At 46.1% G+C, this 23,988-nt stretch overlaps 2 protein-coding genes and 1 long non-coding RNA gene across 3 annotated transcripts in view; 1 reads left to right on the forward strand and 2 right to left on the reverse strand.

Moving 5' to 3' along the window:
- The first annotated feature begins 1,547 nt into the window (after window positions 1–1,547).
- Window positions 1,548–10,949, forward strand: TAS1R3 (taste 1 receptor member 3). Its single transcript, XM_085080317.1, has 6 exons — window positions 1,548–2,057; window positions 4,344–4,644; window positions 5,002–5,781; window positions 6,490–6,693; window positions 6,782–6,902; window positions 8,728–10,949. The coding sequence occupies exons 1-6, from the start codon at window positions 1,879–1,881 to the stop codon at window positions 9,657–9,659; spliced, it is 2,517 nt and encodes an 838-aa protein (XP_084936443.1). The 5' UTR covers window positions 1,548–1,878; the 3' UTR covers window positions 9,660–10,949.
- On the reverse strand, window positions 3,638–4,344 carry LOC146428222 (uncharacterized). Its single transcript, XR_014856178.1, has 3 exons — window positions 4,204–4,344; window positions 3,830–3,872; window positions 3,638–3,680 (listed from the first exon to the last, which is right to left on the reverse strand). It is a non-coding gene; the product is annotated as an uncharacterized LOC146428222 (long non-coding RNA).
- Window positions 10,950–18,152: 7,203 nt separating the features above from the next.
- The window catches only part of DVL1 (dishevelled segment polarity protein 1), a 34,174-nt gene continuing 28,338 nt past the window's right edge, over window positions 18,153–23,988 (reverse strand). The window contains exons 10-11 of the mRNA XM_085080318.1: window positions 23,358–23,564; window positions 18,153–19,178 (exon numbers count right to left, since the gene is read on the reverse strand). Coding sequence (XP_084936444.1) covers window positions 18,787–19,178; window positions 23,358–23,564 — 599 coding nt within the window. The 3' untranslated portion in view covers window positions 18,153–18,786. The remainder of the gene's footprint in view (window positions 19,179–23,357; window positions 23,565–23,988) is intronic.

The following is a 23,988-nucleotide window of genomic DNA, read 5'->3' on the forward strand; positions in this document are numbered from 1 at the left end:
AGCTTTTGGAAAGCTGGAAAAGGCCAGGGTGAGTTTGGGGTGATGGGAATGTTGGGGATCCCACAGGCTGGACCAGGGTGATTCTCTTTTTGGCCTGATGAAGGACTGTAATTCAGGAAATCACTATTACCTCATGCAGACTGGACTAACTGGACATTAAATTATGTGGATAATGTGCTTTTTGAGGATTTGTCTTTTGTGGGAACTCACTCTGGGTGGCAAGGGACATTTACATTTACATTTATATTTACATTTATATTATTTATATTTATATTTATATTTACCTGGAGATCAGCTCAGATGATATTTCACCTGTACAGTGAATTAAATGCCTTAAGTTAATGTCAATTAATGTGTGTCAAGGGGAAAAAAAATTAAATCTCTTGAAATTATGGTGTTAAATTACCAGGCTGGGAACTTAGATCTAAGGTTTTTTAACTGAAATTTATGTCATAGCTCAGTGTGAGGGGGAAAAAATATTTTTTTTTTCAGGAACAATTTTCCAGAAATTCCAGAAAATCAGCCAGGAACAATTTTCCAGAAAATATTAATGGAGCTGAGTGAGAACTCACCAATTTTTGACCTAAGAATGACCTCTCCATGCAAATTCCTGCCGTGCCCTGAGGAAGATTTGGTTATTTCCATGATGAGGTGACCTCAGATTTAAAAAAACATATCAATAAAAATGTGTACAAAATTTCAGAGTGGGACAGCTGAGTTTGTCACCTCGCCCAGAGGAACCCAAATTTCCCCAGCTGGGAGAGAATGGATTTGGAAATCAGTAAATTGTTCTGAGTGAAAGGAAATTGCTCTGAGTAAAAGGAAATCACTGAGTAAAATGCTACTCACTGAGTAAAGGCAGTCAGGATGAGGCTTTGCACCCAGAGGGTATTTGATTATTGCCAACTAAAGTTCATTTAATGCATTTTGCTAAACAAATTCCTCCCTGTTATTTTAATTCCCGCCGAGCTCTATTTAAAGACACATCCCAGGCTCTGCTGAGCCTCAATTCCCTTCTCTCTGAATTCCCTGCTCTCTGAATAATTCCCTGCTCTCTGAATTCCTTTCTCTTTGAATTAATTCCCTGCTCTCTGAATTCCCTGCTCTCTGAATTAATTCCCTGCTCTCTCAATTCCTTTCTCTCTGAATTCTCTGCTCTCTCAATTCCTTTCTCTCTGAATTCTCTGCTCTCTCAATTCCTTTCTCTCTGAATTCCCTGCCCTCTGAATTCCCTGCTCTCTGAATTCCCTGCTCTCTGAATTCCCTGCTCTCTGAATTCCCTTCTCTCTGAATTCCCTGCCCTCTGAATTCCCTTCTCTCTGAATTCCCTGCTCTCTGAATTCCCTGCTCTCTGAATTAATTCCCTGCTCTCTGAATTCCCTGCTCTCAGAATTAATTCCCTGCTCTCTGAATTCCCTGCTCTCTGAATTCCCTTCTCTCTGAATTCCCTGCTCTCTGAATTAATTCCCTGCTCTCTCAATTCCCTTCTCTCTGAATTCCCTGCTCTCTGAATTCCCTTCTCTCTGAATTATCTGCTAAGCCTGAATTCCCTTCTCTGAATTCCCTGCTCTCTGAATTCCCTTCTCTCTGAATTCCCTGCTCTCTCAATTCCCTGCTCTCTCAATTCCCTTCTCTCTGAATTCCCTGCTCTCTGAATTATCTGCTAAGCCTGAATTCCCTTCTCTCTGAATTCCCTGCTCTCTGAATTCTCTGCTCTGAATTCCCTGCTCTCTGAATTCCCTTCTCTCTGAATTCCCTGCTCTCTGAATTCCCTGCTCTCTGAATTAATTCCCTTCTCTCTCAATTCCCTGCTCTCTCAATTCCCTGCTCTCCCTCCCTCTCCCACATCCCCCTGGGAAGTTTTTCCCCCAAAAAACGATGCTGCCTGAGCTCTGGCTGTGCCTGAGCTTTGGCTGTGCTGCCTCGCTGAGCTCCTCCTGCCTGTCAGCTCAGTTCAGGAGGCCTGGGGATTTCGTCCTGGGGGGATTGTTCCCCTTTGGGAAGGACACGGTGAACCTGACAGCTCGCTCCGAGCCCACCCTGCTGGTGTGTGAGAGGTGAGGCAGGGCTGGGGAATGGGAAATCAAGGGGTGCTGGTGGAGGTGGGATGGGATGAAGAAAGGGTTTGAGCACTGGGAGATCAACTGATCCCAAAATGGAAATGTTTCTGTGCTTTGTCTGCGAAGAAGAGAAAGGGGAAATGGGAAATAAAGGTTCTACTGGAGGTGGGATTGGGATGAAGAAAGGGTTTGAGCACTGGGAGATCAACTGATCCCAAAATGGAAATGTTTCTGTGCTTTGCACAAAAGAGAAAGGGGAAATGGGAAATCAAGTGGTTCTGGTGGAGGTGAGTTGGGATGAAGGAAGGGTTTGAGCACTGGGAGATCAGCTGATCCCAAAATGGAAATGTTTCTGTGCTTTCTCTGCACAGAAGAGAAAGGGGAAATGGAAAATAAAGGTTCTACTGGAGGTGGGATGGGATGAAGAAAGGGTTTGAGCACTGGGACACATCAGTTGATTCCAAAATGGAAATGTTTCTGTGCTTTGTCTGCACAGAAGAGAAAGGGGGAATGGAAAATAAAGAGATTCTGGTGGAGGTGGGATTGGGATGAAGAAAGGGTTTGAGGGGTGGAGCACTGGGAGATCAATTGATCCCAAAATGGTAATGTTTCTGTGCTTTCACTGCACAGAAGAGAAAGGGAAAATGGGAAATAAAGGTTCTGATGGAGGTGGGATGGGATGAAGAAATGGTTTGAAGGGTGAAGAACTGGGACATCAGATGATCCCGAAATGGAAATGTTTCTGTGCTTTCTCTGCACAGAAGAGAAAGAGGTAATGGAAAATCAAGGAGTTCCTGGGAGATCAACTGATCCCAAAATGGTAATGTTTCTGTGCTTTGTCTGCTGTCAAACTTCAGGCACAGCCAAGCCTGTTCTGATGAAAGCTTTTAGCAGCACTTTCTTCCTTCTGGAAGAAGGAATCTTCCAGGCTGGAATCAAAGAATCAAACTGTAAATGTTATTTTTGGTTCCACACGCTGCTCCCCATGGGGAGATCTCCCTTTGGGATGGTGCTGTCGCCTGTTAGGAGGACAAAGGACGTTTTAGGAGGACTTTAGGAGGACAAAGGAGCAGCATCTCCTCCAGGGTTACACCAGGTCGGTTCCCAGCACCACATCAGCACCTACTACAGCTCTCTGTGAGAAGGAAAAGCCACCTCATGTCCCTCCTGCCCTGGCAGCAGCAAAGCACGGTTTAAAATCCTCCCATCCTCACAGCCCTGGGGCAGGGAATGTGCTCAGTGTGCACAGCAGAGGAAAATCCCAGGAAAAACCCCTCATCTCTCCTGAATTATCACTATTATTATTATTATTATTATTATTATTATTATTATTATTATTATTGGGAATTGCTGGTTTCATGCATGGAGGACACAAAGTCCTGACCTTTCAGCTAAACAAACTAGTCTCTAGCTCAGTTCCTTCCCCTGGGAAGCTCCAGGGATGTTTTTGCTGGCAGAGATGAATTAAACTGGAAAGGTGCTCCAAGTAGAAACCTCCCAAGTAGAAATCTCACAGTAGAAATCTCTGAGATTCAGTAGATGAATTCATCTAGTAGATGAATTAAATTGGAAAGGTGCTCTGAGTAGAAACCTCACAAGTAGAAATCTCAGAGTAGAAATCTCTGAGATTCAGTAGATGAATTCATCTAGTAGATGAATTAAATTGGAAAGGTGCTCCAACTATGTCAGAGTAGAAACCTCCCAAGTGGCTCCAGGAATACTCTGCTGGCAGAGATGAATTAAATTGGAAAGGTGCTCTGAGTAGAAACCTCACAAGTAGAAATCTCAGAGTAGAAATCTCTGAGTAGAAATCTCTGAGATTCAGTAGATGAATTCATCTAGTAGATGAATTAAACTGGAAAGGTGCTCTGAGTAGAAACCTCACAAGTAGAAATCTCAGAGCAGAAATCTCTGAGATCCAGTAGATGAATTCATCTAGTAGATGAATTAAACTGGAAAGGTGCTCCGAGTAGGAACCTCCCGAGTGGCTCCAGGAATACTCTGCTGGCAGAGATGAATTAAATTGGAAAGGTGCTCTGAGTAGAAACCTCACAAGTAGAAATCTCAGAGTAGAACTCTGAGATTCAGTAGGTTAATTCATTTAGTAGATGAATTAAATTGGAAAGGTGCTCCGAGTAGGAACCTCCCAGGTGGCTCCAGGGATGCTCTGCTGGCAGTGCCAGGGATGTCCTGCTCGGCCACCAGGATCCCAAAATGTCCAGGAAGGTGTGATCAGCTGATCCCTGTTGGGACAGACGTCACAATCCCCACCTCTTCCCGCAGGTTATTCTCAGACGGGCTGATCTGGGCTCTGGGGATGAGGTTCGCCATCGATCAGATCAACAACTCCACCTCCCTGCTGCCGGGCATCACGCTGGGCTATGACATGTATGACACCTGCTTCGAGGCCCTGGTGGCCCTGCAGCCCAGCCTGCTGTTCCTGACCCGCAATGGCACCACGGGCATCGGGGTCCTGTGCAACTACACCGAGTACCAGCCGCGCGTCACCGCCGTCATCGGGCCCCACAAATCTGATCTCTGCCTGGTCACCGCCAAGCTCTTCAGCTCCTTCCTCATCCCACAGGTAAAGAACGTGCTGGAGAGGTAGGAAATTTAGTGGGGAAGTGTGGCTAGCACAGGTCTTTCCCGTGAGAATTTTTTCCTGTGTTTTATAAACAGAGATAAAGTTTGGATGTTGTTAAAAACAGTGTCTCGAGATTTGGACAGTTCAGGCCTGGCCAGTCAGGCCTAGGGGGAGGTTTCTGACTGACCAATCTGGGTGACCTCTGAAAAGTCTATATAAGATGGAATTAAATAACAAAATCTTCTTCTGGATGCCACTTTTTGAACCTGAATTTTCTTACTCTGCCAGCGGCTCAACAGCGACCTGAACTGTGGCCACTTCCCTCAATTTCTCATCTCCCCTCCTCTCCTGGGGCAGGTCAGCTACGGAGCCAGCAGTGAGACCCTGAGCAACACAGAGCTCTACCCGTCCTTCTACCGCACCGTGCCCAGCGACAAGAACCTGGTGGAGGCCGTGGTGCTGCTGCTCAACCAGTTCGGCTGGAACTGGATTGCCACCATCGCCAGCGACGACGAGTATGGCCGAGGGGCTCAGGCGCTCTTCCTCAGCATGGTGGGCAGCGACAGCATCTGCATCGCCTTCGAGGGCTTCATCCCCACCGAGCTGGCCGAGCCTGGCGCCAGGAGGCAGCTGGAAGACACCGTGAGGTTGATTAACAGCACCAAAACCAGCGTGATTGTGCTGTTCGCACACAGCGTGTCGGCTCAGGGCTTGCTGGAGCAGAGCCTCAGGATGGGGCTGGGAAAGAAGGTCTGGATTGGCACCGAGGCATGGATGATGTCGGACATTGCCGTCACCATCCCCAACATCCAGAACATCGGGACGGTGCTGGGCTTTGTCATGAAGGCGGGGACAGTGCCAGGCTTCCAGGAGTACGTGGCTGAGCTCTTCGGTGCCGTCCAGCAGGAGGAGTTCTGCCGCGAGTCCAGGGAGCTGAGCCGGCGGGTGAACGCCGAGGTGCTGGACACGCACTGCCAGCAGTGTGACAACGTCACCCTGGGGGACATCGGGGCCATGCTCAGGGTGACCACGGTGCAGCCGGTGCACGTGGCCGTGTACAGCGTGGCCCACGCCCTGCACAGAGCCCTGGGCTGCACCCAGAAGGCTTGTCCCAAAACTGCCATCATGTCCTGGCAGGTGAGGAGAGATCTGGGGGGGCAAACGGCTGGGTTTTGTCATATTGCTAAATTATATCATAAAATCACTCATATCATGTTTTTAACATCTCCTAGATGTTAAAAATATTGATGTTTTGGGCCAATCAAAACCACCACATTGTCACTACATCATAAAATCACACATAGCATGTTTTTAACATCTCCTAGATGTTAAAAATACTTTACTGATGTTTTAGGCCAAAACCACCACATTGTCACTATATCACAAAATCACACATAGCATGTTTTTAACATCTCCTAGATGTTAAAAATACTGATTTTTTGGGCCAACCCAAACCACCACATTGTCACATGGTGCCACAGTCTCATCCCTCCTAAGGGACAGCTGATTCCACCTCGCAGCGTTATGTGGCTAGCACAAGTCTTTCCCATGAGAATTCTTTTTGTGTTTCATAAACCAAGATAAAGTTTGGATGTTTTTTAAAACAGTGTCCCAAGATTTAGACAGCTCAGGCCTGGCCAGTCAGGCCTAGGGAGAGGTCTCAAGCTAACCAATCTAAACAACCTCTAAAAAAACTATATATATATATTAAAATCAAAACAACAAACTCTCTTTTTCCTTCTTACCACTAAAAACTGAGTTCTTTTCTCTGCTAGCAGCTCAACAGCAACAGCATTATCCTCTCCTCCTGCACCAAAACCAACCCTCATTTCATCCCCTCCTCAGCTGCTGCACTTCATGAACACCCTCCCGTTCGAGGTGAACAGCCAGAGCTTCAGGTTTGATCAATCCCATGGCACAAACACGGGCTACAAACTCATCTTCTGGGCCTGGAGGGACGGCACCCTGACCTACCTGCCCGTGGGGGACTACGAGCAGTCCCTCTACATCCTCAAGTCCCAGATCAAGTTCCACACTCCGGACCAAAAGGTAAGCATGGCACAGCTGATTAATTCTGGTTTGTTTGGCAATGGAATTCTCCTGAAGCGTGGCTGATGCTCACTGCTGCCTTTGCCAGGAGCCAACATCTGAGTGCTTCAGGCGCTGCCAGCCAGGACAGTTCAGGAGGATAAAAGGGTTCAACCTCTGCTGCTATGACTGCACTGACTGCCCTGAAGACACCTTCTGGAGCAGCACAGGTGAGCTTTGGGGAATTCTGAGGGTTGAACTGTTATTCTGCCTGCTGGCTGAGGTAGGGATGAGCTGGGAGATCTCCTCCAGAAGCACTGCCAGGTGTTCCCCTCCTTGTTCTGCTGCTCAGGCTTGTCCCACACATCTTCACTTGCTTCTGCTGAGCCCAGAGGGAAAGGAGTAGGACAGCATTTCTGTTTTAGCTCAAGAGAGAGGGGTGTGATGAAATCCTGGGGTTGTGGGTAGAAAAAAAAGCTCAGGATAAAATTGTGGGATTGTTTGGAAGTTTCCTGGCGAAGGGAACAGGGGTGAGAAATACAAGGATCCTTTAGAGAGGAGAGTGGAAAAGTAGAGGGGAAAAACGAGAGCTCCAGTTGTAAGCTTTGGAGATCCAACACGTTTTAGATGGAAGGAAACAGGAAAAACACCATGTAAACCACCACCTGACCCCTGTCTGTGATCCATCCCTCAGGCCTGACAGGGGTGGCAAGTCCCCAAGGGCTGCAGGGCACTCAGCAGGACCTCTGATGAGTCCCCAAGGGCTGCAGGGCACTCAGCAGGCTCTCTGATGAGTCCCCAAGGGCTGCAGGGCACTCAGCAGGCTCTCTGATGAGTCCCCAAGGGCTGCAGGGCACTCAGCAGGCTCTCTGATGAGTCCCCAAGGGCTGCAGGGCACTCAGCAGGCTCTCTCTGATGAGTCCCCAGACCTGCAGAGTGCTCACCAGGCTCTCTGGCAGTCCCCAAACGTGCAGGGCACTCACCAGACCCTCTCTGGCCTGCAGGGCACTCACCAGGCTCTCTGACAGTCCCCAAACCTTTCAGGGCACTCAGCAAGCTCTCTGTGACCTGCAGGGCACTCAGCAGGCTCTCTGTCAGTCCCCAAACCTTTCAGGGCACTCAGCAGGCTCTCTGATGAGTCCCCAAACCTGCAGGGCACTCAGCAGGCTCTCTGTCAGTCCCCAATCTGCAGGGCACACACCAAGATCTCTGATGAGTCCCCAGTCTGCAGGATTGGGGAAGAATCTGCAGGAGAGCACTCAGCAGGCTCTCTGGCAATCCCCAGACCTGCAGGGCACTCACCAGGCTCTCTTTGGCCTGCAGGGTGCTCAGCAGGCTCTCTGGTGAGTCCCTAAACCTTTCAGGGCACTCACCAGGCTCTCTAGCAGTCCCCAAACCTGCAGGGCACTCACCAGGCTCTCTGTGACCTGCAGGGCACTAACCAGGCTCTCTGTCAGTCCCCAACCCTTTCAGGGCACTCACCAGGCTCTCTGTCAGTCCCCAACCCTTTCAGGGCACTCACCAGGCTGTCTGTCAGTCCCCAACCCTTTCAGGGCACTCACCAGGCTCTCTGTCAGTCCCCAACCCTTTCAGGGCACTCACCAGGCTCTCTGTCAGTCCCCAACCCTTTCAGGGCACTCACCAGGCTGTCTGTCAGTCCCCAACCCTTTCAGGGCACTCACCAGGCTCTCTGTCAGTCCCCAACCCTTTCAGGGCACTCACCAGGCTCTCTGTCAGTCCCCAACCCTTTCAGGGCACTCACCAGGCTGTCTGTCAGTCCCCAACCCTTTCAGGGCACTCACCAGGCTCTCTGTCAGTCCCCAACCCTTTCAGGGCACTCACCAGGCTGTCTGTCAGTCCCCAACCCTTTCAGGCACTGACCATGCTCTCTGATGAGTCCCCAACCCTTTCAGGGCACTCAGCAGGCTCTCTGTCAGTCCCCAACCCTTTCAGGCACTCAGCAGGCTCTCTGTCAGTCCCCAACCCTTTCAGGGCACTCAGCAGGCTCTCTGTCAGTCCCCAGCCTTTCAGGCACTGACCAGTCTCTCTCTGCAGACAGCACCAGCTGCTCTCCCTGCCCGCAGCACCAGTGGGCTCCACCGCGCAGCACGCAGTGCCACGACCGCAGCGAGCGGTTCCTGTTCTGGGATGAACCCCTGGCCATGGCCCTGGGGACCCTGATGGCGCTGAGCACGGCGCTGAGCGGGGTGACGGCGCTGCTGTTCCTGAGGCACCTGCAGAGCCCGCTGGTCCAGGTTTCGGGGGGCACCAGGAGCCTCTTTGCGCTGCTGTCGCTGTCGCTGTTCAGCCTCAGCTGCTGCCTGTACGTGGGCAGGCCCAGCCGCGGCCTGTGCGCCGGCCAGCAGCTCAGCTTCGCCCTGGGCCTCAACGGCTGCCTGTCCACCTTCCTCCCCACGGCGCTGGAGATCGCCCTGCTGACCGAGTTCCCCCGCTGCGTCCCCAGGCTGCGGCGCTGGGTGAGCCGCGGCAGGGCCTGGCTGCTGGTTGTGGCGTCCATCCTCACGCAGGCCTTGCTGTGCTTCTGCTACCTGCGCGTCGGCCCCGACGAGCTGCTGGCCGACTACAAATCGCTGCCCAGCGAGGTGCTGCTGCTGTGTGACACCAAGTCCTGGGTGGCTTTCACCCTCCTGCACGGCTACAACAGCTGCCTGGCCTTCGCCTGCTTCCTGTGCACCTTCATGGTGCAGAGCCTGGGCACCAAGTACAACGCGGCCAGGGGGATCACCTTCGCCACCCTCATCTACTTCATCGTCTGGATCTTCTTCCTGGTGATTTTCGCCACGCTCAGGACGGTCCTCAGGGCTGTCACGCAGATCTGCACCATCCTGGCCACCACGCTGGGCATCCTGGGCAGCTACTTTGTCCCCAAGTGCTATATTCTCGTGTTCAAGCCCGAGCTGAACAGGGAGGATTATTTCCAGAATGGCGTTGAGGAGGAGGCTGAGGAGTCGGGGAGCAGGCAGTGAATGGTGTCACTGTCACCTGCTGCTCTTTTGGAGGAGATAATCCTGGTTTGGAGCACTCAGAGGTCACCACGGGAAGCACAGAGCTCTGCTCAGCAGCCAGAGGAGGAAGCTCCATCCTCTCTGGATTTCAGGCCCCAAAAAACCCCAAAACTAGGTTCAGGTAGTGAAACAACCTCCAGAACTGGTGTTTAACATCTTTATGAAAGCACAGAGCTCTGCTCAGCAGCCAGAGGAGAAACCTCCATCCCCTCTGGATTTCAGCCCCCAAAAAACCCCAAAACTAGGTTCAGGTAGTGAAACAACCTCCATAAAGGTAGACCTGCGACTCTCAATATTCCCAATATTCCTTTATATAAAGGTATATAAACAACCTTCATAAAGGTGTTTTATATCTTTATGAAAGCACAGAGCTCTGCTCAGCAGCCAGAGGAGCAGCCTCCATCCTATTTGGATTTCAGCCCCCCAAAACCCCCAAAATTAGGTTCAGCTAATGAAACAACCTCCAGAACTGGTGTTTTATATCTTTCTGAAAGCACAGAGCTCTGCTCAGCAGCTGAAGCCCCCAGAGGAGCAGCTTCCATGCTCTCTGGATTTCAGCCCCCAAAAAACCCCCAAAATTAGGTTCAGGTAGTGAAACAACCTTCATAAAGGTATTTATAAAGTTGTATAAACAACCTTCATAAAGGTATTTATAAAGGTATATAAACAACCTCCAGAACTGGTGTTTTATATCTTTCTGAAAGCACAGAGCTCTGCTCAGCAGCTGAAGCTCCCAGAGGAGCAGCTTCCATGCTCTCTGGATTTCAGCCCCCAAAAAGAGCCAAAAATAGGTTCAGCTAATGAAATAACCTCCAGAACTGGTGTTTTATATCCATCTCTCAATGTGAGCCACTTCCCTGTAACCACTGCTGAAAATTTCCCTTTCTCATTAATAACAGCTCCAGAGATATATCCAGGAATCCCTTCCCAAGCCTTTTAGAAATTTTGAAATATATCCAATAAGATACATCCAGGAATCCTTTCCCTTATTGGATATATTTGAAAATTCTTACAAGATACATCCAGGAATCTTTTCCCTTGTAAGAATTTTCCAATATATCAAATAAGATACATCCAGGAATCCTTTCCCTTGTAATTTTCCAATATTTTCCAATATATCCAGTAAGATACATGCAGGAATCCTTTCCCCTGTAAGAATTTTCCAATATATATCCAATAAGATATATACAGGAATCTTTTCCCTTGTAAGAATTTTCAAATATATCCAATAAGATACACCCAGGAATCCTTTCCCTTTTAAGAATTTTCCAATATTTTCCAATATATCCCATAAGATACATCCAGAAGCCCTTTCCCTTGTAAGATTTTTCCAATATATCCAGTAAGATACATCCAGGAATCCTTTCCCTTGTAACAATTTTCCAATATTTCCAATAAAATACAACCAGAAATGCTCTCCCTTGTAAGAATTTTCCAATATATCCAATAAATACATCCAGAAACCCTTTCCCTTGTAAGAATTTTCCAATATATCCACCAAAGACAGAAATAAAAAGCCCAATCTGGCAGGGACCAGCAGTTCTGTGTGTGACATCAAGAAAAATCACCCATTCAAATCCCACCTCACTCATTTGGGTTCCACTCCCAGCGCTTGCAAAGCACATGGAAATCAGGGCAGGACATGGAAATCAACAGGCTGCAAATCAGAGGTTCCTCCATCCCAAAAAAACATGCAAAAGTCACCAAAAATTTCACATTGCCACCAAAGAACTATCCAGTCACATCACCAGATTTTTTCTTTTCCCCACCCACTCTGACAGCTATTTTTCTTTTATTCCTTACATTAAGTTTTTTCAATTTCTGCTCTTTTATTCTCTAATTTTTATTCCCTAATGATTCCCTAAATTTTTTTCCATCTCTCCACGATGTGGAAGGAAATCAGTCCAGCTCAGTTCAAGAATTTACAAAATAATCTAAACCAGTAAATATTTTCATTAAAAAAAAAAAAAAGAACCTTTTAATGCTATTAAATACACAGGAATCTGTACATTTTGCTCTTTTATTCCTTACATTAAGTTTTTTCAATTTCTGCTCTTTTATTCCCTAATTTAAATTTTTTTCCATCCCTCCACGATGTGGAAGGAAATCAGTCCAGCTCAGTTCAAGAATTTACAAAATAATCTAAACCAGTAAATATTTTCATTAAAAAAAAAAAAAAAGAACCTTTTAATGCTATTAAATACACAGGAATCTGTATATTTTGCTCTTTTATTCCTTACATTAAGTTTTTTCAATTTCTGCTCTTTTATTCCCTAATTTTTATTCCCTAATGATTCCCTAAATTTTTTTCCATCTCTCCACGATGTGGAAGGAAATCAGTCCAGCTCAGTTCAAGAATTTGCAAAATAATCTAAACCAGTAAATATTTTCATTAAAAAAAAAAAAAAGAACCTTTTAATGCTATTAAATACACAGGAATCTGTATATTTTGCTCTTTTATTCCTTACATTAAGTTTTTCAATTTCTGCTCTTTTATTCCCTAATTTAATTTTTTTTTTCCATCTCTCCACGATGTGGAAGGAAATCAGTCCTTCCTCTGCTCAGTTAAAGAATTTGCAAAATAATCTAAACCAGTGAATATTTTCATTTAAAAAAAACCCAAAAAGAACCTTTTAGTGCACTGCAAAGTTTAATTGGCCCAGATTTTTGTGATGAACTCCATCCAAAATTATTCCTCAGGGTGATCAAAAAAAACCCCCAAAATTCTGACCTGAAGCCTGCAGGGAATCTTCACCACCATGCTGGTGCACCTGAAACTCTCAATATTCCAAATATTCCTTGCTCCAGGGCTGTGGTTCCAGAGCAGAGAATAAATAGAACTTATTGAAATTACTTTTGATCAAAATTACATTTGATTTAAATGACTTTTGATTTAAATAACTTTTGAATTAAATAACTTTTGAATTAAATAACTTTTGATCATCACTCCAGAAATAAGGAAAAGGAAAAAAAAAAATCTGATTTAACTCCACCAAGCCCTGCAGGAAAAGGTTGTCCAAAGTTGTGGTTGTTTAATATTCACCATGAATTCTAAATTCACCATTTAATATCCACCCAAGTGGGAAATGCTGGGATTTATGTTATTTAAATGATAAATTAAATTCACTCTCCCCTTGCTGTGTGATCTGTAAAGAGGGAATTTGCCTCACCAAACTGTGGTTGGGTTTTTGGTTTTTTTTTAATTTATTTAGGCTGGAAAATGAGAATTATTTAGGTTGGAAAAGGAGAATTATTTAGGCTGGAAAATTATAATTATTTAGGCTAAAAATGAGAATTATTTAGGCTGGAAAATGAGAATTATTTAGGCTGGAAAATGAGAATTATTTAGGCTGGAAAATGAGAATTATTTAGGTTGGAAAATGAGAATTATTTAGGTTGGAAAATGATAATTATTTAGGCTGGAAAATGAGAATTATTTAGGCTAAAAATGAGAATTATTTAGGCTGGAAAATGAGACTTATTTAGGCTGGAAAATGATAATTATTTAGGCTGGAAAATGACAATTATTTAGGTTGGAAAATGAGAATTATTTAGGCTGGAAAATGAGAATTATTTAGGCTGGAAAATGACAATTATTTAGGCTGGAAAATGAGAATTATTTAGGCTGGAAAATGAGACTTATTTAGGCTGGAAAATGAGAATTATTTAGGCTGGAAAATGATAATTATTTAGGCTGGAAAATGAGACTTATTTTGGTTGGAAAATGAGAATTATTTAGGTTGGAAAATGAGAATTATTTAGGCTGGAAAATGACAATTATTTAGGCTGGAAAATGACAATTATTTAGGCTGGAAAATGAGAATTATTTAGGCTGGAAAATGACAATTATTTAGGCTGGAAAATGAGAATTATTTAGGCTGGAAAATGATAATTATTTAGGCTGGAAAATGAGACTTATTTTGGTTGGAAAATGAGAATTATTTAGGTTGGAAAAGGAGAATTATTTAGGCTGGAAAATGAGACTTATTTAGGCTGGAAAATGACAATTATTTAGGTTGGAAAATGAGAATTATTTAGGTTGGAAAATGAGAATTATTTAGGCTGGAAAATGAGACTTATTTAGGCTGGAAAATGACAATTATTTAGGCTGGAAAAGACCTTTAAATCTCGAGTCCAGCTTGATTCATGTCCTGACAAACACAGAGGCTGCACAGGGTGTCCCAGGAATCCTCATTTCTGCTGGAAAATCCAAAAATTGAGAATATTTCTGTGGAATAACCGAACAAACTAATAGCTGAACAAACATTCATCTGCTGGGAAAACTCCCTGCTCATGTCTGGAGCTCCTCCAGCACCTGAACAACCCTCAAAAAAATCCACCAGTGAGGCAAAAATCAGATTTAACCAACATTTCCTCCATTCCTGACTCCAAGAATAATCAACAGTGCAAAGAACTGACCACAGACACTGCGGTTCTCACATAAAATTAAAAGCTTTTTAGTGTTTAAAATAGCATTTACACGGAAGCAGCTATATATTAACTATACAGACACTTGGGTTTTCATACAATATCTACAAAAAAAAAAGAAAAAAAAAAAGAATTCAATGATGCAATAAGACATTGAAACAGGAACAGTGCAGTCCATGCTAATAAGAGGTCACTCTTGGAGTAGAATCAATTCTAGGGTGGGTGATAGTCAGGGGTTTTTTTGTTTTTTTTATTATTTAAAATCATTGTTCGCTTCGTTCCTCTACTGTACATAAAAATTCTTTACACGTGTTTCTAATCGCTGATTAGAATGAATAACTTTTGAAAGTCGAGCTCGTTGCAGTCCAGTTGAATGCGAGACGGAACGAAACAAAAAAGGAAAAAAGAAAACCCCAAAAAAAGAGAAAAACAGAAGAAAAAAGAAGAAAAAAAAGAAAAAAAAGAAAAAAAAAGAAAAAAAAGAAAAAAAAGAAAAAAACAAACAAAAAAAAAAAAGAAAAAAAGAAAAAAAGAAGAAAAAAAGAAAAAAAACAAAACAAAAAAAAACAAAACAAAAAAAAAAAAGAAAACAAAAAGAAAAAAAAAAGAAAAACAAAAGAAAAAAAAAGAAAAAAAAGAAAAAACAAAACAAAAAAAGAAAAAAGAAAAAAGAGAAAAAAAAGAGAAAAAAAAGAGAAAAAAAAGAGAAAAAAAAGAGAAAAAAAAGAGAAAAAAAAGAAAAAAAAAAAAAGAAAAAAAAAACCAACCAAAAAAACCACAATTACATCAACCCATGAGCTGTCAAGTCTCAGGAGGGGAAACTGCCCATTTGGAGAGAACAAAAATCATTGCAAAAATCAACATCTGTGCATCACTGCTTGCCATCCACTAAAACCTTTGCATAAAGCATCCAGGGCACTGTTTCCTCAGAAAAGCTGATTTTTTAACAGGAGGTAAAAGCCACCAGCATGCTTTTAAGACTATTTGCCATCGAATTTAGTGCTCAGAGTGCAAATCCTGGGTGGAGATGTCACCCCAAAGGGTTTCCTCCCCCTTTTCCATCCTCCTGCAGACATCCCTGGAGCTCAGCTGGGGATGTGTGAGCTCAGCTGTAAACACAAAAAAGTCTAATTTCCACAATAAAAAATATCCAATCACTTCAGGCTCCTGTTTGGAGGTGTTCTCATGGATCTCTCTCTGGAGCCAGAGCACTCCAGAGCCCAGCCAGGAGCACGAAATCAAAATTAAATTGATTTAATTGAATGAAGAGAACCAGCTGGGTGTGCAGCACTGCAGCCTCCAGAGCTTCTCCAGCACTGGGAGCCAAGGATGGGATTGGGGAAATTGTCTCCTGTCACAGATTTCTGGGGAAATTTGGCAGAAATCCATGTCCAGCCTTGCACTGGACACTGCAGGGTGGGAAATGCAGATTTTCCCCTTGCACTGAATGCTGCAGGGTGGGAAATGCAGATTTTCCTTCATCCCAGCCTTGCCCTGAATGCTGCAGGGTGGGAAATGCAGATTTTCCACTTGCACTGGACACTGCAGGGTGGGAATGTAGATTTTCCTCCATCCCAACCTTTCCCTGGAGGCTGCAGGGTGGGAAATGCAGATTTTCCTCCATCACTGGACACTGCAGGGTGGGAAATGCAGATTTTCCCCTTGCCCTGGAGGCTGCAGGGTGGGAAATGCAGATTTTCCCCTTGCCCTGGAGGCTGCAGGGTGGCAAATGCAGATTTTCCCCTTGCCCTGGAGGCTGCAGGGTGGGAAATGCAGATTTTCCTCCATCCCAACCTTTCCCTGGAGGCTGCAGGGTGGGAAATGCAGATTTTCCTCCATCACTGGACACTACAGGGTGGGAAATGCAGATTTTCCTCCATCCCAGCCTTGCACTGGAGGCTGCAGGGTGGGAAATGCAGATTTTCCCCTTGCCCTGGAGTCTGCAGGGTGGGAAATGCAGATTTTCCCCTTGTCCTGGAGGCTGCAGGGTGGGAAATGTAGATTTTCCCCTTGCACTGAATGTTGCAGGGTGGGAAATGCAGATTTTCCTCCACCCCAGCCTTGCCCTGGAGGCTGCAGGGTGGGAAATGCACATTTCTGGAGTTGCACCCAGCGGCTGTTCCATATTGCACTGCTCAAGAGGGAAACTGCTCCCTCCTCTCTCTGGGAACAGCAGGATCCTCAAGGACCACCTGGCACAACATCCTTTCCCTCCAAAACCAACCTCCTCCAGCCTGATTTCCTCAGCTCTCCCACACCTCCCAGGGGTTCCCAGCCTCCTTCCAGAGCGACCCACAAACACAAATGTTTAAAAGACATTTTTTTTCAACGTAGCAGCAAAGAGACACAGAGCAGCTTCTGCCAACAGCAAAACCACGAGACAAAACCAACCCCCTGGCAGGTGAACTGCAGCTCTGGGAAAGGTGGGAGGAAATTAAGGATGGGTGAAAGCTCAGCTCTCTCAGCTTGAATCCCTTTTGGAAATTTAAATTAAAAGGAGAGTTTTTTTTTTTTCCTCCAGCCTTCGGGGTTCTGCCTTAAGACAAAGCAGGCTGGAGGAATCATAATTTATAAGAGACCAGAAAATTTTGAATTAATTTAAAAGAACCACTAGTGATTGTCAGTGAGGTCACAGACTCCTCAGACAGAATTTCACCATCATTTTACCCTGATTTGCTTCATGAAATGTCAATTACAAGAATAATTTACCAAGTCAGATTTGCACCTTGGAGGAGGAGGGAAGGAGAAGAAAGGTGAAGCTTTAGGCAGGATCACTCTTTTGGAGGAGCCAGCCAGGGATGGGGATGAAAGCTCTGCTTTCACAAACCCTGGGCAGCTTTTGGGGAGGTTTTTATAAAAAAAAAAAAATTATTTAGAAGCCCAGAAATGGGCTACACTTCATCTGAGTGACACAGTTTCCCTAATGCCTGGCTCCCCCTGGAAGGAGAAACTGAGTCTCCAATTAGCACAAATTTTGGGAATCTTTGACAAAGGGAGGTGGAAAAAAGGAGTGAAAAATCAGAATGAAATGGGCAGTTGGAAAAGTCACTTTTCAGGGTGACAAATGAACACAAAACTGTGTGTATGGTGAGAAAAATAATCTCTTTTCTCACCCACCTTGGATATTTACCCAAAAAAACATGGAACAGACCGAAAAGCAGCTTCTTTCCAGTGAGGAAAATGCTTATTTACAGTCAGGACTGATTTTAGAGCACCTTTCCTAACTCCTGCCAGCAGCAGGGATCTCCCAAAAAGAGGATTTCACTGAGGGATGACCCCAAATGCCTGAGAGGCTGCAGCTCATGTCCCATGAAATGAGCCACTGTGGCTGTGCTCTGTCCTCCTCACACCTTAAAAAACCTTCTGAAATGTCCCTGAAGGTTCCTGAATTTCCTTTCCACAGCCTCAGAGCAGAAAATACCCAGAAAATTAAATCCTGGGGATGTTCAACAGGAGTTGCTGCAGTCAGAGCTCCTCAGGAACTCCAGGGCAGCTCTCACTTGGTGTAAGGATTTATTTCTTGGGATTTATTTCATTTTTGATCTGTTCTCCAACACCCTCACAGCTCCCTGCCCTTAGAAATGCTCCCTGGGGTAACACTGCAAGGAGATCACACAGCTCCAGGTCTCTGTTCCAGCAAAAAAAAAAAGAGAAAAAGTGCTCAGAAAGGAAGGAGAGATGACCATGGAGAGCCAGGATTGCCCTGTGTCTGTGCTGGAATGGGATAAACAGCCCAGGAGAGGGAAAAGCTGCAGCCACACTGAGAGAATTGCAGCAATTGGATTGTTTCTGTGGGAAGAACTCCTCCAAACCTGCAGGCAAGTGGTCATCCAGGAGGAACAGCCACACCTGGCAGCAGGGATGTGACTGAAATGCCCAGGAAGCTGGAAAAATCACCGTTGGGGAAATCAGGAAATCAAACTTTACAAGTTCTGCACAATGAACACATTACAGTAGCAACACTCCAGCACTCCCTCCATAGAATATCTTTCAAAAAAAAAAAAAAACAAACAAAAAACCCTCAAAGAACCCAAGAAAAACTGATTTATACTCCCTACTCAGCAGAAGGTAGCCACAACTTTGTTCTCCTCTAGGAATTGGGTTGGATTCCTGCTGCTTTCCAAGCCATGAACCAGCATTCCAAGGCAGTATCTCAGATACCAGCCAGCAGTCGTTCTGTCCTCGCCAGAGAGAAAAAGCAGGGAAAAATAAAAGTGCTCCTATGCATTGTCGGAAATTCAGAAGTCATGAGAGACACCAGTCCTCCAGTCAGCCCGAAGAGAGACACGAATTCCACGGAAATAGGTGCCACAATGACCAAAGCTCATCAAGATGTGAATATACACCAGCCATCCACGAGCCCAAACGAGGTGGGGAGGGAGGGGAAAAAAGGTGAAAAAAGGAAAAGATGCCATCGATTTGCTGATATTTAACAATCCCAGGAGACGTTTTTGTTGTTGTTTGTTTCTGTAGGCGGGGATGGGGTTTTTTTTTGTATTTTTTTCCTCCTTTTGTGGGTTTTTTTTGTCGATTCTCCCCGCGACACACTCCGCCAACACCAAGCAAGGCGTGACATGCAAAACCTCCTCCACCCCCCAAAAAAAACCCCCAAAAACCCCCCCAAACCAACGCGTGCAGAGTCTGGAAGGCACTTCCTCCATCACATGATGTCCACGAAGAACTCGCACGGGTTGCCCATGGCCTTCTGGAAGGACTGGCGGCTCCCGGTGAGCTCGGGCGGCACGGCGCTCAGCTCGCGCACCGGCGGTCCCCCGGGCGGCCCGCTGCCTCCGTAGGCCTTGGAGCCCCCCAGCTTGGGCAGGCTGAACATGGGGGGCACCCCGGGCGGGCCGTAGGAGTGCTGGCTGTGCTGGCTGCGCTCGCTGGCCGCCGCGGAGCCGTGGCTGCGCTGGCTGAGCTGGCTGAGCGGTCGCTCGCGGCGGCCCTGCGGCTCCGACTCGCTGCCGCTGGACTTGCGCTCCTTCTCCCCCCTGCCCGCCGCTCTCCTGCTGGTCTCGCTGGTGCTCCGGTTGGAGCCGCTGCTTTTGCTCCCTGCAGGGGGGAAAAGGGGGGGGAAAAGAGAGGGGGGTTAGGTGGGTGGCGTCGCCGCGGCGCGGTGACACGCGGTGACAATGACACGCACGGAGGTCGGCGCTCGGTGACGGGCTGTGCCATGCATGGGGGACACAAGGACACCTCAGAGCTCGAGGGGTGGAAGCAGCAGCTGAATTCCTGGCTCGGATCCATCCACTCCCAGCGGTCAGGAGAGGGAGGAGGAGCAGGAGGAGAAAGCAGGGGGTTTGGGGTTTGACTCGAGCGAATGAGGTTCAGCCAAATTGTGATTCTTTCCTTTTCCAATTTCTAGCTAATCCCTTTGCCTTCTCTGTCACCCCAGGGCCAAACCCCTGAGGTTGTCTTGGCTTCAGTGGGGAGGTTCTCTTCAAATCCATCACTGCTGTGTTGTGCTGTCGGAGAATTCCCTAGAAATTCCCTAGAAAACAGTCCCTGAGCTGCTCTGCCATGCAGCAACACACAGGGTTTTGTTCCCACGAGAGGGAACAAAAAAAATCACTAAATCACCTTGGAGAACCAAAGGGTTGCCACTGAGTAGCAGCTGAGTTGTTGCTACAAATGAGCTAGGCTGAACTTCAGGAATTGATTTTTTTCTGGAAGTTGAAGGTCTTGCTCTGTTCCCGTGAGAAACAGGTTAGGATGATGTCAGGAGAAAGTTCCAAGCTGATTATTTTAAAAAAAAACTTCCTAAAAATGATCCCCGGCCAACAGAACAGGGGAGCAGCCTGAATGAGCCACAGAAATGGGAAAAACCAAATTATTTTGGGCTGCTCCTTGCTGAGCTACAGATTTCCATCACCTCCTGCTGCCTGGGGAGATGAAAAACCAGCCTGGCGTTGGGGGGAAAGGCTGCAGAGTGCCAGAGAGAGGGAAACCAGACCACAAAACCACTGGATTTAAAGTCAGAGCCCTGAGCCTGAGCCTCTGCAGTGATATTTGCTGATTGCTGTGATCTAATTCTGCAGATAAAGCCAAGAGGGCACAAAACCTCAATTCTAACCCTATTTTGAGGGATTTTTGGGAGTGTTCCAACACCTTCCTGAGACACCTGGCCGTCAATAAACGAGCACTGGCAGGGAAATCCAACCCACAGGGGTGACTTAATAATAAATTCAGAGCAGGGACTGTTTTTTTATATTTCTGGAGAATTTTTTTTCTATTTCTGGAGAGCCTGGGGATGAGTTTTTTCCCCCCTGATTCCCTCCCCTCTGAGCTGCTGCAGCACTGTCACACAGGGGCCACACAGGTTGATATGCCAATGTCACACCACTGTGCACCGAGACAAGTCGAAATCAAAATAAAAATAATATATATATATATAAAAAAAAAATTAAAAATACAGCTAAACACTTGGGTCACGAAGAGTCTAAGGATGGTCATGCTGTGAATTCGTCATGGAGGCATTTGCAGCTTACCAATCCCCTAGATCAGCCATTCCTCTAGGAATCCTTCAGTCTAACGCTTGCTCAGGACAAAACAAGGGAATAACAAGTTACAAAAGGAGGAACAACACCGAGGTGGAAGTTTCCTAGAGGATGAGGGAAGCGTGGAAACCTTTCAGAGCTCCTGGGAATTTTTGGGGAGGCTCTCCACAGCGTGGATAAAACACCATTCCTTTCCTATTCCAGCAGCAGGGAGGGAATTCCTACTGGAATTAGGAATTCCTAAAGGAAGCAGCTGCCAAAAACCACCCCAATGTTATTTGCAGGGTGATCAGTTCCCAATTCTAAAGCCTCTGGATGCCACTGTGAGCTTCCTCGTGGGTATTTTTTATTTTTGGGGTAAGGTGAGAAGCAGCTGGGCTAAAATCTCTAGTTATGAAAGCTTTTTGTGCAGTTTTGCAGGATCTGCCTGGCTGTGGTGAGCAGGGATAAGTGACATCCAGTTTACTGGATTTCACACAAGGAATCCTCAGCCCTTCTTTGCTGGCAGTGTTTCCAAAAAGCAAAACTCACTCTGGAAGTGATTTTTTAAAAAAATAAATTAAAAAAAAAAATATCTGTACAGCCAAAAATGATATAATTTTGTTGACTAAGGTTGGAAATGAATCCCCACATTATGCTAGGGCAGAAAAGGAGGAGGGCAGGTCTTTAATCCATGCAGAATTCTCTTCCTGTCCCTGTCACCCACACCAGCAGAGACTCTCCTCCCTGGGAGTGTTTCAGCCCTGGAAACCTCTGGCTGGCAAACTCCCACTTGCCTCACACCAGCAAAAAAATGTGATTTTCCTTCCATGCTGAGTCAAGAGCACCTCGGTTCTAATCCCTGTCCCACCAGCACAGAAATCACAGAAATCTCCTCAATTTCCAGCAATATCAATATATCTTTGACCCCCAATTCCTGCCTGGGTCAGAGCCTGGCAGTTCCCACAGAGAGAATCACAGAATCACCAGGTTGGAAGAGACCTTGAAGATCACCGAGTCCAACCTCTGTCCCAACAGCTCAACTGAACTCAACCATGGCACTGAGTTTAGTTTATCTCTTTTTAAATCTCTTTTTAAACATGTCCAGATTGGTGATTCCACCACCTCCCCGGGTAGATTATTCCAATATTTTATCCCTCTTTCTGTAAAAAACTTTTTCCTAATATCCAACCTATATTTTCCTTGGAGCAACTTAAGGCTGTGTCCTCTCGTTCTGCCAGTTGTTGCCTGGAAAAACAGACCAACCCTCACCTCACTACACCTTTCAAGAGGTTGTAGAGAGTGATGAGTGAGAGCTGAAAGCCAAACCCACTCCTCCAGAGACACAACCACCTTCCACTCAGTGCTGTGGCACACAACCCATGCAGGGAGCAACCAAAACCACGAGGCAGGCAGGGACAGCACAGGGGAACTCAAGCAAATGGCTGGGGTAATGAGAGCTGTGGGGTAAAAACCCTAAATACCCAAGCAAATGAGAGCTGCAGGATAAAAACCCAAAATACCCAAGCAAATGGCTGGGGGTAATGAGAGCCACGGGATAAAAACCCAAAAAACCCGAAGGAAATGGCTGGGGGTAATGAGAGCAGTGGGATAAAATCCCAAAATACTCAAGCAAATGGCTGGGGGTAATGAGAGCTGCAGGATAAAAACCCAAAATACCCAAGCAAATGGCTGAGGACAATGAGAGCCACGGGATAAAAACCCAGAATAACCCAAGCAAATGGCTGGGGACAATGAGAGCTGCAGGATAAAAACCCAAAATACCCAAGGAAATGGTTGGGGACAATGAGAGCTGTGGGGTAAAAACCCAAAATAACCCAAGCAAGGGGATGGGGGTAATGAGAGCCACGGGATAAAAACCCAAAATAACCCAAGCAAATGGTTGGGGATAATGAGAGCTGCAGGATAAAAACCCAAAATACCCAAGCAAATGGCTGGGGATAATGAGAGCAGTGGGATAAAAACCCAAAACAACCCAAGCAAAAGGTTGTAGACAATGAGAGCAGTGGGATAAAAACCCAAAACAACCCAAGCAAAAGGTTGTAGACAATGAGAGCTGTGGGATAAAATCCCAAAACAACCCAAGCAAATGGCTGGGGACAATGAGAGCTGTGGGATAAAAACCCAAAATACCCAAGGAAATGACTGGGGAAAATGAGAGCAGCAGGATAAAAACCCAAAATACCCAAGGAAATGGCTGGGGGTAATGAGAGCAGTGGGATAAAAACCCAAAACAACCCAAGCAAAAGGTTGTAGACAATGAGAGCCACAGGATAAAATCCCAAAACAACCCAAGCAAATGGCTGGGGACAATGAGAGCTGTGGGATAAAAACCCAAAATACCCAAGGAAATGGCTGGGGATACAAAATAACCCAAGCAAATGGCTGGGGAAAATGAGAGCAGCAGGATAAAAACCCAAAATACCCAAGCAAATGGCTGGGGGTAATGAGAGCTGTGGGGTAAAAACCCAAAATACCCAAGCAAATGAGAGCTGCAGGATAAAAACCCAAAATACCCAAGCAAATGGCTGGGGGTAATGAGAGCTGTGGGATAAAAACCCAAAATACCCAAGCAAATGGCTGGGGATACAAAATAACCCAAGCAAATGGCTGGGGGTAATGATAGCCACGGGATAAAAACCCAGAACAACCCAAGCAAATGGCTGGGGACAATGAGAGCCACGGGATAAAAACCCAAAAAAACCCATAAAAACCCCAAAAAAGCCCGTTTTACCTTCACTCTGCTGGCTGCCCGCGCTGCCGCTGCCGTAGCTGAAGCCTGGGTCTTGGTATGCTGGTGGGAAACAGGGAGGGGGCAGAGGGTACTGGTAGGGATAGCCCTGCCCCAGGGGCCAGGGGGCAGCAGGATGGGGCAGAGGAGCCAGGGTGTCCTGATCTGAAGCGCCGCTGGAACCGTTGTTCAGGTTCAGTGCAGCCAGGTCTGGGGAAAAAATGGAAACGGGAGGAGTTGTGGTAAAAAAAGTGAGCCCTGTGGATTCATTTGTGTCTGGAGGATGTTTAGGTTGTGGTTTTTGTGTGTCTGGAGTTTTGGTGTGCAGCTCTAGGATGCTTATAAAGTGCTAAAAATCTCTGTTCCCAGCGTTTTAGACTAAATATTTCTCTCAGTTGGAAAATCCAACATTTTGCTGCCTCAGAGCCCCAAAATATGGAAACAACAGTGAATTGGGGAACCAAATTTGGGGTAATTGAAATCATCACTTGAAGGTGTAATTGGAGAATTGGGGCTGATTTGTTAATGGACAGAAGTTACAAAATGCTAAAAAAACCTCTGTTCCCAGCATTTTAGACAAAACAATTCCTCTAGCTGGAAAATTCAACACTTTGCTGCCTCAGAGCCCTAAAAT

The sequence above is a fragment of the Lichenostomus cassidix genome, chromosome 21 (genome assembly GCF_008360975.1).
Source record: "Lichenostomus cassidix isolate B80296 chromosome 21, HeHo_3.0, whole genome shotgun sequence".
Taxonomy (NCBI): domain Eukaryota; kingdom Metazoa; phylum Chordata; class Aves; order Passeriformes; family Meliphagidae; genus Lichenostomus; species Lichenostomus cassidix.

What these genes read in the sequence shown, in the direction of transcription:
- TAS1R3 (XM_085080317.1), top strand. Translation starts at nt 1,879, where the DNA reads ATGCTGCCTGAGCTCTGGCTGTGCCTGAGCTTTGGCTGTGCTGCCTCG. An exon ending in GCTCCTTCCTCATCCCACAG is followed by an intron (nt 4,645 to 5,001) that starts GTAAAGAACGTG and finishes CTCCTGGGGCAG; the next exon opens with GTCAGCTACGGAGCCAGCAG. An exon ending in CTGCCATCATGTCCTGGCAG is followed by an intron (nt 5,782 to 6,489) that starts GTGAGGAGAGAT and finishes TCCCCTCCTCAG; the next exon opens with CTGCTGCACTTCATGAACAC.